General features: G+C 44.3%; 1 protein-coding gene across 3 annotated transcripts in view; it reads right to left on the reverse strand.

Annotated features, from left to right (window-relative positions):
- Window positions 1–14,149, reverse strand: part of KLHL18 (kelch like family member 18) — a 56,526-nt gene that overhangs the window by 17,789 nt on the left and 24,588 nt on the right. For all 3 annotated transcript variants that reach the window (XM_086698373.1, XM_025916274.2, XM_086698374.1), the window contains 2 exons: window positions 4,343–4,473; window positions 1,775–1,915 (listed from right to left, as the gene is read on the reverse strand). In XM_086698373.1, the coding sequence (XP_086554499.1) occupies window positions 1,775–1,915; window positions 4,343–4,473 (272 nt within the window). The remainder of the gene's footprint in view (window positions 1–1,774; window positions 1,916–4,342; window positions 4,474–14,149) is intronic.

Raw genomic sequence — 14,149 nt, forward strand, 5'->3', positions numbered from 1 at the left:
ACCCCAAGGAACAGAAGCAGTGATGGTAACTACTGGAAAGAAAATAGAAAGCAGGCCAAGCCTCTGGAGCCTGTGTGGAGGAATAAAGACAGGCTTCCCACATCCCATTCTTTTAGATGTCAAAGCCCAGTTTAGTTGAAGGTGTGTTTTTCTTGCAGGGCTGAATGGAAAAATGTCAAAAGACAGACATAACATCAGGCTTTGTGTTTAAGTATGTCTTCCTAAAATGTCACTGATGCATGTAAAAATTCCACTGGTCTAAAAATCACTTTTTAAGCATCTTTTGGACGACACTACTTTATAAAAGAGGCTGGTCCAGTATTGATAGTGATGACCTCAAAAGCCCCTAGGTGGAGCTGCTGTCCCCTTGTGAGAGTGGCCAACCTTAATTCTTTCCAGAGTGCCTAATTAATCATTGAGTTCTGTGGGGACAAAGAGACAAACAAGAGTCTCATCTGTGTCCTTAAAAAGCTCACAAATGAGGGGAGCCTGGGTGACTCAGTCTGTTAAGTGTCTGATTCTTGGTTTCAGCTCAGGTCATGATCTCACGGTTCGTGGGTTCAAGCGCTGCATCTGGCTATGCAGCTGGCAGCACAGAGCCTGCTTAGGATTCTCCTTCTTCACCCCTCCCCCACTCATGCTGTCTCTGTCTCTCCCAAAATAAATAAATAGACAAAAAAAAAAAAAGAAGAAGAAGCTCACAAATGAGTAGGAAAGACTGTGTGCCCCACACCCCCCGCATTCTGGGGCAAGGTCAGGCGGGGCTCTGGGGCTGTGCTCTCATTATGTGGTCTCCATCTGTAAAACCTGAAACAGACCATCTACCTCATGATGAAACCACTCACTCTGAGCCCAGCAGAGAGCGCCTTGCATGCTAAGCATCATTACCACGGTTATCAAGACTAGGTGCACACACAGCAGTGCTCAGTGACATCCAAGAACACCGCATGGGCAGGACATGGACAGCAGGTGGGGTCCGCAGAGCTGCTAAGTGAACTGGTCTGGTGGAGCAGGAATGGGAGAGGGCAGCTCTACGACGCAATGAGGTTCAGGAGGGCAGATCTGAGGTGGGAAGAATGCTGGTTTTCAGGTCAGGGACCTGTGATCATAGAAGCTCAGGTAGAAACGTTGTTCTGCTTTCTCCCTGCCTATGTGGAGCCCAGTGCTAACCTGCACCCTCAAGTCTCTAGTGGTGAAGGCGCAGCTTTTACCCTGTGGCTAAGAGCTCTGCCTCCGGAGGGGGAGGAAGAGCCTTCTTATCTGCTCTGTCATCAAAAGGTCATTGCCAAATGCTGGACTTAGGTAAGGATACAGTCCATGATTGCTTCTGGGAGACGGAGGGAGACAGAGAATTCTAGGAGGTGAAATCTGGGTAGGCTCCTCAAGAGATGAAGGGAAAAGAAGCCAAGACATTCAAGGAGGGGGCAGGATCTACACAAAGATGGAGACAGGCTAGGCAACAGGTAGCACTGAACCAATCAGCTTGGTGAGAACAGTCAGCTAAATCAGTGGCTGGTCAAACTGAAGAGAGGACCAGAAGAAGAGGTACATGTCAGGCCAGGGGGAGTGCAGGCGGGGGTACGTAAATCATGTCCCCTCAAATGTTCACCCCAAATAACTGGACACTACTTGACAGAGATCTGAAGAAAGGTTATTTCTGCAGAGTAAACTCCCTGGCTCACTCCCTTCGGAAAACTCGGCATGCCCCAAAGACTCAACAAATTCACAGGGGATTCCAGGAATGAAATGGGCCAGGTCCATCGCACGACCTCACCGTTCTCGGAGGAACGTGCAGCAGGCGTCTTTGATGCTCTGCAGCTGCAGGAAGCTCGCCCCCATCAGCAACGACTGCACATTTTGTTGGTCAATGGCAAGGTGGCCGTTGTAAGCAAAGTTGATCAGAGCCTCCAGGGCGCTAGAGGAAACAGAAAAGATACTCTTCAGAGATTCTGGCCCTAACCAAGCTGACATGCTGACCTGGAGAATGTGTGGGCTCCTCTCTAAAATCCATTTTGCCCATGCCCTTTGAGAATCCATCTGAAAGGAATAATTACTTCACCAGGAGCCAAAGATACATTCTACTTCTTAAGCTGTCTTTATTGCCTAATTTTATTCAGAAAATTCTGAAAAAGAAAGCAAGTGCCCATTATCTTACTACTGAATGAGTCAACAGTGGTTATTTTTCTAGGTTCATTTTCAATCCCCATTTGCCTGCATGTAGAGATGGTATGGATATAATCATGTAATACTTATCAACTCCTTTCCCATGTTGCTATACTGTCCTCATGTTTATCATTTTTAGTGACTGCTATATAGTATTTCAACACATAAACAAGCTATAATTTATTTCCTTTATTGGTAGGCAAAATAGCTCATGGCATTCATTGTATTGCAATCATAAATAATGTTTCTTATTATTTCTTCGAGATGAATTTCCAGAATGAGACTCCAACAAATTTTTCTGCCTTTCTATTCCCACTGAGCATGAAATCCAAATTCTGTTTCTAGGGCCTTATGTGGTCTGACCCCTCTCCAGCTCTCTGACCTCATCACCTTCTACTCTTAGCCCTCACTCCATTCCAATATGCCAAACACACTCTCACCGCAGGGCCTTTGCATTGGCTGCTCCTCTATTTGGAGGTCTCTTTCCCCAGATGGCTCACTCCCTCACTTTAATTAAGGTCTCAGCTCAAATGTCACCTCATCACAGAAGCCTTCCCTGATCACCCTGGAACAGCACAGAAGCCCACCTTCATTTGCTTTACTTTTCTCATATCACTTTCACTTGCCAGCCATACGACGCATGTGCATGTTTAATGCCAGATGCTCACGACTAGAAAGCTGGTACAATAAGAGGTGCTGTCTTCTCAGTGCTATTCCTCAGTGTCTACAGCAGCACACATAACAGGTGCTCAGTCTACCTCTTTTAAATGAAGCGCGTGTGCTGTGCGTGGTGATGAGCACAGCTCCTTCAGACACAGACCTGAGAGAAGAGAGTGCATAACTGCCCTTGCACACCCACTTCTGTGTCTTTCCTTAGAGGGAGCTGGCCTGAGATTTCTGCCTTGCACTGGGTATATAAATCCTCCCCGTGTGCTGGGGCAGATCACTTTCAATCAGTCAGAGCGTACTACAGTTTCCTGGCTCCCTTACCCCTTCTTTCCATCACTGTGAGATTAAGAAGGTAGGCAACAAATGACAGGTTACTGGCTGACGTTTTAGAGTCCCTGTTTTGTTTATTATTTCTCCTCCAACGAGAATGTCATGGCCCTGAGTCACCCTGTGTGTTTTGTTCGCTACTGCATTTCCAGATCTCAGAACAGTGCCAGGCACATAGTAGGTGTGCAGCGGGCCCCTGGATACAGCCTAGGTTATAAACATACATTCTCAGTTCATAGACTTGCATAGAATCAGTCACATAAACATCCATTTCCCTTTCGAGGCCCAAAAAGGCATACTATGGGATATGTTTACATAAAGTCTGCATGCAGTAATCAGGAAAGTATTTCCATGTAGAGGGTCCAGTAGTAAGCGACTCTACATGTAAGGACAACTTTAAGTAAGTGCCTAAATGGCATGATTTCAGGGGTTATGGTACTGCCTTCCGCTCCCAAAAATTCATCTAGCGCAAATTCATCTAGCGGCAGTACTGACCTTTGAGGCCAATAACTGTTTGCTAGGAAGGGCTGTGTTGGACAGTGGAAGAAATTTAGAGGGGATCACTTTTGGGCCTGACCTCTTTGGACATCAATGTTCTCAACCATCAAATAACCACAATTTTGCCATCTTCTGAATCTGTGTTGTCTCAATAGAGTAGTCACCAGTCACACGTGGCTATTTAAAAACTGTATTAATTACAATTAAATTTAAAACATTTTAAATTCAGCTCCTTTATCCCCCTAGTTAAAATTCAAGTGCTCAGTAGCTATGTATGGCTAGTAGCTACCACTGTAGAGAGTACAAATGCAGGAAGTTCTGATGGATAACACTTCTAGACTGGTAAGGAGGGTAATGAATGAAGACACTTATTTGAAAAACTGTTTTGCCAGCTACAATGGCTGGCACAAAAAAGCACACAGAATAGAATTCCAGCACCTTGTACCCAGTCCTAGTTATAAAAAATATCTTGGTCTAGTTCCTATTAAATGTGTTACTCTAATAGAGTAAAAACGCATCAGAAAAACTCTCCTCAATTTAACCCTGTCTCGGGCCACTGGGCAGAGGTTCTAACTGGTTTACCAAATCACCTACTGTGTGCGCACAGCTGCGCTAGATGCCGCGTCCCGCTGCAGGCCCCCCAGTGGCACTGCAGGCTGTGAGACCTAGCGGAGACATGGAGTACCTTGGGTCCATTCCTTGCATTACAATCTCATCCTGCTTGCACTCCATCATGTCATTTGTAAACATAGCGTGGAAGTACGGGATTGAGGCCGCTAGGACGATCCGGTGGGCACTGAATTTGTGGTCCCCAATCTGTGGGCAGAGTGAAATATAAACAGAGACACTGAGGAATGCACATCCAAAACCCAAACTGTCCCTCCCCCCGCTTAAGCCTCTGCCTCTTGCAATGGTACTGGAGGCATCCCAGCACATGAGAGCTGAGCCTGTCATAGAGACCCTGAGATTTTCAATTCAACACACTCAGTTATAGTAGAAGAATGTAAGCAATACATCTTAATGAGGCATTAAAATGGTTAAAAAATTAGAAGCCTGAATGCTTCCAGTGGTAGTTTTTACTTATATGGCAGTCTCACTGCACTGTTCCCAACTCCCCGCCAACTCAAACACCTAATTTCTCATGTTATCCTGACCCCGATTAAAGGCAGATGGAATTGACAAACTGTCCAAGAATCCTGGAGCTCCTGACAGCAGGCTCAAGAAGGGTAAATACACAGTGACAGGAAGAGATAAGGAGAAACAAGACCAGACTTGAATAGGGGCACATGTGGGGATGAAGGACAAAGCAAGCATTGTGGGCACAAATGTTGGGGGGTCCTGGGACAACAACCAGCTCAAATGGCTGGTGCTGTGTACTGGCAGGGGCTCTGCATGGCCCACAAGGCTCAGGCCACACAGGGACAGAGACTCTCTCCAAAGTGTGTCAAACCCTCACTAAGGAGACACATCCTTAGCCTGGGGAGTCCTATAAAGAGCTTTCCAACTATCTGTCAAAAGGATAGTCTTTTTCACAAGCTTTGCCATTTATAGCTTCAAACCACATAAACATTTCCACTTAAGAACTTTCTAGTCTTCAGAAAGAACAGTCTCCCCCCCACCATCCCTGCCCATTTCCACATTAGAGAAATGCCAGAGCATCTCATTACCCAATGCTCTTCCCCGGGTCACATTTATTTAAGGATTCTAGTTCAAGTTCTGTCACTATGGCCTCTTTTGCACCACTTTAGGTTTATTATCTGGAAGCTGTTCTTTAAGATCACACCATCTTCCAAACACCAAAGGGGCCTCACTGATTCAGATTCTATGAGTTCCTCGCATAATCCATGTGTTGCTCTCCTACTGGTGTTCAGGGGCATTAAATGGCTGTGTGCTCTGGGGCGGGGGTCAGAAATTAAAAAAAAAAAAAAAAAGGAAATATATATATTTTTTTAAGTTTACTTATTTATTTTAAGAGAGAGCACGTGGGACGGGGCAGGGGCACAGAAAGAATCCCAAGCAGACTCTGCAGGGTCAGCGCAGAGCCCGATACAGGGCTCAAACTCCCGAACTGGGAGATCATGACCTGAGCTGAAGTTGGATGCTTAACCTACTAAAGCATCCAGATGCCCCTGGAAATATTTCTTAAAGTTGTTCTACAAGGTTTTTCACACCAGCAGCTTCTGGTTCCCTGATTCCTGCTCTCAGGGGCAACTTCTTTCTTCTGGTATTTATCTCACCTTTTTTTTTTTTTTAATTTTTAATGTTTATTTACTTTTGAGAGAGACAGAATGTAAGCAGAGGAGGGTGAGAGAGAGAGAGGGAGACACAAAATCCGAAGCAGGCTCCAGGCTCTGAGCTGTCAGCACAGAGCCCAATGTGGGGGCTCAAACTCACGAACCGTGAGATCATGCCCTGAGCCGAAGTCCAACCCTTAACCGAATGAGCCACCCAGGCGCCCCTATCTCACCTTTCTAAGTAATGTCCCTATAATAGTTCCTGAGTTTTCACTTCTAGTTATTACTTGTGGCAGCCTAACTACAAACAGCCCCCAGTGATCCCTGCCTCCTGGTGCTCACACCCTTGTGCTGTCCCTCCTACACTGTCTCAGGGTTGGCTTGTCTGGCTGGGCCACATGTACTTCTGAGCAATTGGTGATAAAGTCGGGGCAGGGTTGAGGGGGGAGTGTTCCCCACAACCCTCTTCTCAGGTGTAATAATTTACTAAAATGGCTCACAGAACTCAGGGAAAATGGATTACATACTGTTACTGGTGTAATCATAAAGGGATACACCATAAAGGGACAGTGTAAAGGGATACAAAAGAACAGCCAGATAAAGAGGTACATAGGGCAAAGTCTAGATGGGTCCTGAGCACAGGAGCTTCTGTCCTTATGTGTGCCACTCTCCTCACACATGGCTACCTTCACTAAGCTGGAAGGTTCCCAGGGGTCAAAGGGTGGGACTGAAATTCCAACCCTCTAATCACATGGTTGCCTCCTCTGGGAACCAGCCCCCATCCTGAAGCTATCTAGGGGCCCACAAAGAGTCACCTTATTAGCATAAACTCAGGTGTGGCTGAAAGAGATTTGTAATGAATAACAAAGGACACTCCTATCACTCAGGAAATTCCAAGGGTTTTAGAAGTTTTTGTGTCAGGAACTGGGAACAAAGACCAAATATTATAACAAAAGATGCTTTTATCACCCCTATTCAGGAAATTCCAAGGGTTTGAGGAGCTCTGTGCCAGAAACCAGGGAAAAAGACCAAATACATATTCTTATTATATCAGAATATCATAGGGCATATGCACAATATGTTTGAAAATGTCTTTATTAGCCTTAAACCTGGGTGACAGTTTAGCTGGCTATAAAATTCTAAGTTGGGAATATATTTTTCTATCAGAATTCTGAAGGCATTGCTCCAATGTCTTCTACTTTGTTGCTTTTGAGGAATCTAATGCCCTTCTGAACACTAACCCTCAGTATGTGACTGCTCTCTCTAGAAGCTTTTAGTACTTTCTCTTTATTCTCAGAGTTCTGAATCTAACAGGATTATACCTTGCTGTTGGTGTCCTTTATTCAGCGTGCTTTATCAATCTACAGACTTGATTCTAGTTCTTGGAATACTTTTCCATCCTATTTCTTTGATAATTTCCTCCTATTGTCTATTTTTTCTTTTCCAAAATTTCTATTAGTCGGATGTTAGGCCTCTTGGAATGTGCCTATATTTAAAAAAAATTTTTTTTAATGTTGGTTTTTTTTTTAATTTTTTTTTTAATTTATTTATTTTTGAGAGACAGAGAGACAGAGCACAAATGAGGAGGGGCAGAGAGAGAAGGAGACAGAATCTGAAGCAGGCTCCAGGCTCTGAGCTGTCAGCACAGAGCCCGACGTGGGGCTTGAACTCACAAACCATGAGATCATTACCTGGGCCGAAGTTGGACGCTCAACCAACTGAGCCACCCAGGCGCGCCCCTTTAATGTTTATTTTTGAGGGGGGAGGGGCAAGGGGCAGAGAGAGAGGGAGATACAGAATCCAAAGCAGGCTCCAGGCCCTGAGCTGTCAGCATAGAGCCCAACATGGGGCTCAAACCTATGAACCACGAGATCATGACCCAAGCCAAAGTCAGATGCTCAACTGACTGAGCCACTGAGGCGCCCCATGTTTTTTTCACCTGTTCCCCATTTTCCATCTCTTTCATTTGGTCAGTCTCCTGGGAATCTTCTTCAGCTTTATCTTTCAATATTTCTGTGTTGTAGCTTTTTATAAGGCTATGGTGTATTTTTAATTTCCAAGAGGCCCTTCTTGTTTTCTGAAGGTCTCCCCCATCCAGCTTTTTACTGAAAGAAGCTTATTCATCTTTCACAAATGCAGTATTTTCTCTAACCTTTCTCAATATTATAGTCAGGGGCACCTGGGTGGCTTAGTTGGTTAAGTGTCTGACTCTAGACTTCAGCTCAAGTCATGATCTCATGGCCATGAGATCAAGCCCTGTGTGGGCTCTGCACCACTGGCCCAGAACCTGCTTGGGATTCTCACTCTCTCTTCCCCTCCTCCATGCTCTCTCTTTTCTGAGACTCTCAAAATAAATAAATAACCTTTTTTTTTAAAATGTTAATTTGGGGCGCCTGGGTGGCGCAGTCGGTTAAGCGTCCGACTTCAGCCAGGTCACGATCTCGCGGTCCGTGAGTTCGAGCCCCGCGTCGGGCTCTGGGCTGATGGCTCAGAGCCTGGAGCCTGTTTCTGATTCTGTGTCTCCCTCTCTCTCTGCCCCTCCCCCGTTCATGCTCTGTCTCTCTCTGTCCCCAAAATAAATAAACGTTGAAAAAAAATTAAAAAAAAAAAATAAAATGTTAATTTTTTTTCTTCTTTTTCTCCTCTTCCTCCCTGCTTTTACTGTTATTCCTCTGAGTTCTTTTCTCCCCCATTTGTTTTGGTCTCTGTCTTTTATGTTAGAGGCTTGCTTTAAATGCCTCATGACAGTGGCTATCTGCTGATACTTTAAAAAAAATTTTTTTTTGGGGCGCCTGGGTGGCGCAGTCGGTTAAGCGTCCGACTTCAGCCAGGTCACCATCTCGCGGTCCGTGAGTTCGAGCCCCGCGTCAGGCTCTGGGCTGATGGCTCGGGGCCTGGAGCCTGTTTCCGATTCTGTGTCTCCCTCTCTCTCTGCCCCTCCCCTGTTCATGCTCTGTCTCTCTCTGTCCCAAAAATAAATAAACATTGAAAAAAAAAATTAAAAAAAAAAAATAAAAAATAAAAAATTTTTTTTTAATGTTTAAATTTTGAGAGAGAAACAGAGTGTGAGCAAGGGAGGGTCAGAGAGAGAGAGGGAGACACAGAATCTGAAGCAGGCTCCAGGCTCTGAGCTGTCAGCACAGAGCCTGACATGGGGCTCAAACCCATGAACCGTGAGATCATAACCTGAACCGAAGTCAGATGCTCAACCGACTGAGCCAACCAGGCACCCCTAACTGCTGATATTTTTAGAAACTGTTTGAAAGTTCTGTGTGGGAGAACTAGGCTTATCAACTTGTGGATGTCACATTGGTGACCAAGCAAGACCCTGCCATTCTGAGGACCCCTAAAAATAGTACCTTTGGAACTTTTTCTCTGTGGCAAACTTTATCAGAGATGGATCTTCCAATCTCTTGGATGGGAGTGCCTGCCTGCAGATATTCTGAAAAGTAGGTTAGAGAGGTGATGGTCCTACCATTCACTATTTAGACCTCTGCCTTAAAGCCTTTATTTTCAGTTTTGCACCATATTCCATCCCCCCTTCTATCTTTGGTATGCCTCTGGTTCAATATGTAAGACTGAAATTCTGGTCTCCTGGGAGAGTGGGGGAGGAGTTGTAGGCAACTAATTGCTTTTCACACAGACTTTCAACTAATCTTCCTGTTTTCAGTATTTTGTTTCTCCAATTCTGGAACTATTCCAGGGTTCTGCATTACAAATCCTCTTTCTTCTTAGTCTCTCCCCCGGCAGGCACTTTCAGTTCCTCTGGCCCTCAAAGCTCACCACACTTCCTACTTTCTGGTGTCAACATTCCATTGACCTCTCATCTACTGATACCTCTTCTCCCTCTTACTATCATTTTAATGGGATTACAGCAGAGCACGGGGGTTAAAATGTGTGTTCAATTAGCTGTGTTAAACTGCCATGCATTTATTTTTCATCTGGGAAGTAGACAGAAGACAAAAGAATAAACGGTACATGCATAAACTAGGTGACCTGGTTTCCCCAAAAAGCTCAGATAAAGAGAAGGCAGGCCTATCTTGGGCTACATTAGCCAGATTACAACTGAACTCTGTATTTTGTTAAAGGGGACAACAAATTTGTCTTTATCCAGAAGAGGGAGACCAAGCTGGGAGAAGGTCTGGAAGCTACATCTTAAGAGGAATGGCTAGGGGCGCCTGGGTGGCGCAGTCGGTTAAGCATCCGACTTCAGCCAGGTCACGATCTCGCGGTCCGTGAGTTCGAGCCCCGCGTCGGGCTCTGGGCTGATGGCTCAGAGCCTGGAGCCTGTTTCCGATTCTGTGTCTCCCTCTCTCTCTGCCCCTCCCCCGTTCATGCTCTGTCTCTCTCTGTTCCAAAAATAAATAAAAACCGTTTGGAAAAAAAAAAATTAAAAAAAAAAAAAAAGAGGAATGGCTAAAGGATAGCCCATTTGTAAAAGATAATTTGGGAGGGGGGACACAGCAGCTGTCCTCAAACCCTAGAAGGGCCATCACATGGATGAGGGCAGATCCAGAAATGACAGGGAGGCAGATTTTAGTTTATTACAAAGAATAAGGTCCTATCACCTAAGAATGTTTAGGGCGGTTCTTCACCAGTCCCAAACCTATTAAGGGATCTTCCAATTCTATAATCCTAAGATACCACATTTTTGTGAAAAGCTTTAAAAAACCTAAATACTCTCATTTATAATCTCAGTTTTAAAAAATCACTTAAAAAATGAGATGATCAGGGGTGCCTGTCTGGGTAGTTCAGTCGGCTGAATGACCAACTCTTGATTTTGGCTCAGGTCATGATTCCACGGCCATGGGATCAAGCCCCCTCAGGGCTGTGTGCTGAGTGTGAGCCTGCTTAAGATTCTCTCTCTCTCCCTCTGCTTCTCTCTGCAGCTTGCACACACTTTCTTTAAAAAAAAAAAAAAAAAAAAAAGGAAAAGAAAGAGACACAGAGATAGAGAGAGATGATCATTTACTGAATTCCTTTTTGTTAAGTACCCATTATGCATTATTTTCTCATTTTGGCCCTCATAGCAACCTGTGCATTAAGTAGCTACTGTGAATTCCATTTTGTAAAAGAGGAAATGAAGATTTAGAAGTTAAATAACTTGCCTGAAAATTAAGTAGCTATTATGTAAAAGAGAAGGAATTATGCTTGAGCTGTTTACTAGTGGAGTTTGAGAGGGACCTAGTAAATAAACACCTCCTCCCAGCTCAAGTTCTCAGCCATGTGGGAAATTTTTGAAATAATAAAAAAACTTACACATGATAAAAAAAATTAGATAGAACTAAACACACATATACATACCAGTGAATAAAAGTAAAGCTGGGGGAATCTGAGTAAGAGTGTTGAATTACATCAATGTCAAAATCTTAGTTGTGATGTTGTACTGAAGTTTTGTAAGATTACCATGGGGGAAACTGGGTAAAGGGTAAACAGGATCTCCTTGTTATTATTTCCTCTTTTTACTTATTTTTATTTTAGAGAGAGACAGCATGCATGGGGGAGGGGGCACAAGGAGAGGGAGGGAGGGGGGGGAGAGTGGGGGAGAGGGAGCGAGGGAGGGGGGAGGGAGGGAGGGAGGGAGAGAGAGAGAATCTTAAGCAGGTACCACGCTCAGCATGGAGTTTCATGTGGGGCTCCATCCCATGACCCTGGATCATGACCTGAGCCGAAATCAAGAGTTGGACGCTCAACCGAATGAGCCACCCAGGCGCCCTGCACTGTTGTTATTTCAAATAACTGCATACAAATCTACAATTATCTCAAAATAAAAAGTTCATTTGAAAAAAAAAAAAAAGGAATAAAGCAAGGGTGCTCTGGTGGCACCACTAGAACGGAATCAGACCATTAATTTGAAGTATTGGAAAGAGCTAGGTTCCAAGTCCAAGCTAGGGCAGAAGGAAAAAAGTAAATATGTGGTATAATGAAACACTCTGAACTGAAAGAGTTAAATGCATGACCACATATGGAGCTGCCTGGGTTGGATCAGGATATCAGGTCTCTGTGCACACAGCACACACCTAGTGCCTGTGCTCACACTACTCCTTAGTAAGCGCATGGATCAACACCAGCCACTTAACCGCTCTGGAATGGTATGCGATGACTAGCATCTACAAAGCAAATTAGGGGCAATCCCAGGACTCCCTAGGTACCTAAGTGTGCTTCTGAGAAAAAAACACCAATTCCAACTGAAAACCCAAACAACTTCCACTAAAACTGCAGCAAAGACTCGGCACTCAGGCCATCTGGCTTCTACAAAGAGTGGAAACAGAACCTCTTTCTAAGCAGGGGCTCTGCACAGTAGGATCTGAAGAGACTGAAGCTCACCTATAGAGTTCCTCTGTATGTTTTTTTTTTTTTTTTTTTAATTATGAAGCCCCTGTAACTTATAATGTCTGTTAATAGCTTTGTTGGGAAAATTAAGAGCTAATGGGATTAAATGAAGGGGAAGAAGGTAAGGGTAACGTAAATCCACGTGTTGCAACTCCTCTATACTTGGTTTTAAAAATCATGAACACACTATTCTGTCGATAGTTGTTAAAAATCAAAGTGGCCTCCATGATGCAAGTACAGATATGAAAAGGAAAGTGATGTGATGTGAAGCTGGAAAAGTAGATAGGGCACTCAGAAATTCTACATTTTACTTTAAGAGTGTTAGGAAACCAGGAAACAGTACAAGGAAGGGTCTCTAAGGCCATGGAGCCATTCTCTGCAGGCAGAGCATGAACTGGGAGTTGCCATTCACTTAGACGAGAAATGACACAGAAGGGCTATGTTAGGGGTAGAAGATGGAGTCAAGTTTGGGACAAGATGCCACTGAGTGCCTGGGAGGCATCCGAACAGATACTGTGTAGTAAGTGGATGGCTACATCTGGAACACAGAGAGATGGAGTCTAGGCTCAAATGACACTTTTTGGAGTTGTCAGTGTAGAGACAAGAAGAGGTCACCGAGGGAGAGAGCTTAGAGTGCAAAGAGGGTATAAGAAGCCTTGTGGAACTCTGACAGTCAAAGCCTACCTACTGGGGACGCATCTGCAAGGCAACAGAAGGAAAGTACAGGAAGGAAAAGAAGAGAAGCAAGGAGCCGCCTGAAGGAAGAGAAGAGCGTGGGGGCAGCGGTGGCTCATGATGCCATGTAACCATAACACATGGCCATGTGACACAAACGTGCAAGCTAGAAGGCCCAGCCCGTGCTAGCAAGGTCACCTCATATAGGCCTCCTCCATGTTTGGCTTCTCAACTTATGAGATCGTCCCTATTCATCTGACTTCTCAAGAGTTTTTAAGAAGATCAAATAGAAAGATGTACAAATAGAAAGATGCTGCGAACGTCATTCGACCAAATCAGCAGGGTCACTCCAAATTCCTGAAGTTCTAGTGGGAAAAAAGTGTTGCCCTGTGCAGAGCATGCTGATGTTACTGCCAATCCTGAGTCTTGTTGGAGGAATGGATCTGTGCTGATTTGTCCCAGCTTGGCCACCAATGGGACATGACTCAAGGGCATATTTGCAAACCTGATGTTGGTGCTCCACAACAGTAAATAGATGAATAAATCAATGACTAGATGGATGGGCTCTGGAGCAGATTGAAGCTATTTAGCTTTTTCTGAGCAGAGCCTCAGAATTGCAACATTGGTCTTATTAAATCAAGTGATAGGTAATACATGTGAAAATACCCTAGCACACTGCCAGGCACTTAGCAGAGATTTAACAAAAGTTTGTTTTTACACCCAGCTGAGAGTAACAGCCATAGAAGGCTAAGATATAAATAACTAAAATCCTCACAAGTTCAGTCTGATTCATAGAGATTAAACCTTGAGTTTTAGAGCCAGCTCTACTACAGATATAAGCAAGCTGCCCAATCCTCCTATGTTTTGCTTCTAGGTTGGACTGCATTTCCAGGTAGGATTACTACTTAATGCTGGTATAGCAAGGAATACAGTAAAAACAAACAAACAAATAAAAAAAAAACAAAAAAACACATTAAAATTCTCAAGAGAAGCACTATAAATACTGGTAAATGTTACTGTGATCAACCACTCTATTAGAAAGTACAGCACAGTATTAAAGGTCAAAATATTTACCAATCGCTTTATCTGATCATCCCAAGGGAGATAGCACAAGCCATATGGTACATACAAATCGTGCCAACTTCAGGCCAGCTGTTCTCTTTCTGTGTGACCAAGGCAAATCTCTTCCCTTCACCCCTGAGCCTCAGTTTCTTCATCTGTAAATAAGGGGCTCTAACTGGATCGGGTGT

Source organism: Puma concolor, chromosome A2, assembly GCF_028749965.1.
Source record: "Puma concolor isolate L17-30 chromosome A2, mPumCon1.1.hap2, whole genome shotgun sequence".
NCBI lineage: Eukaryota > Metazoa > Chordata > Mammalia > Carnivora > Felidae > Puma > Puma concolor.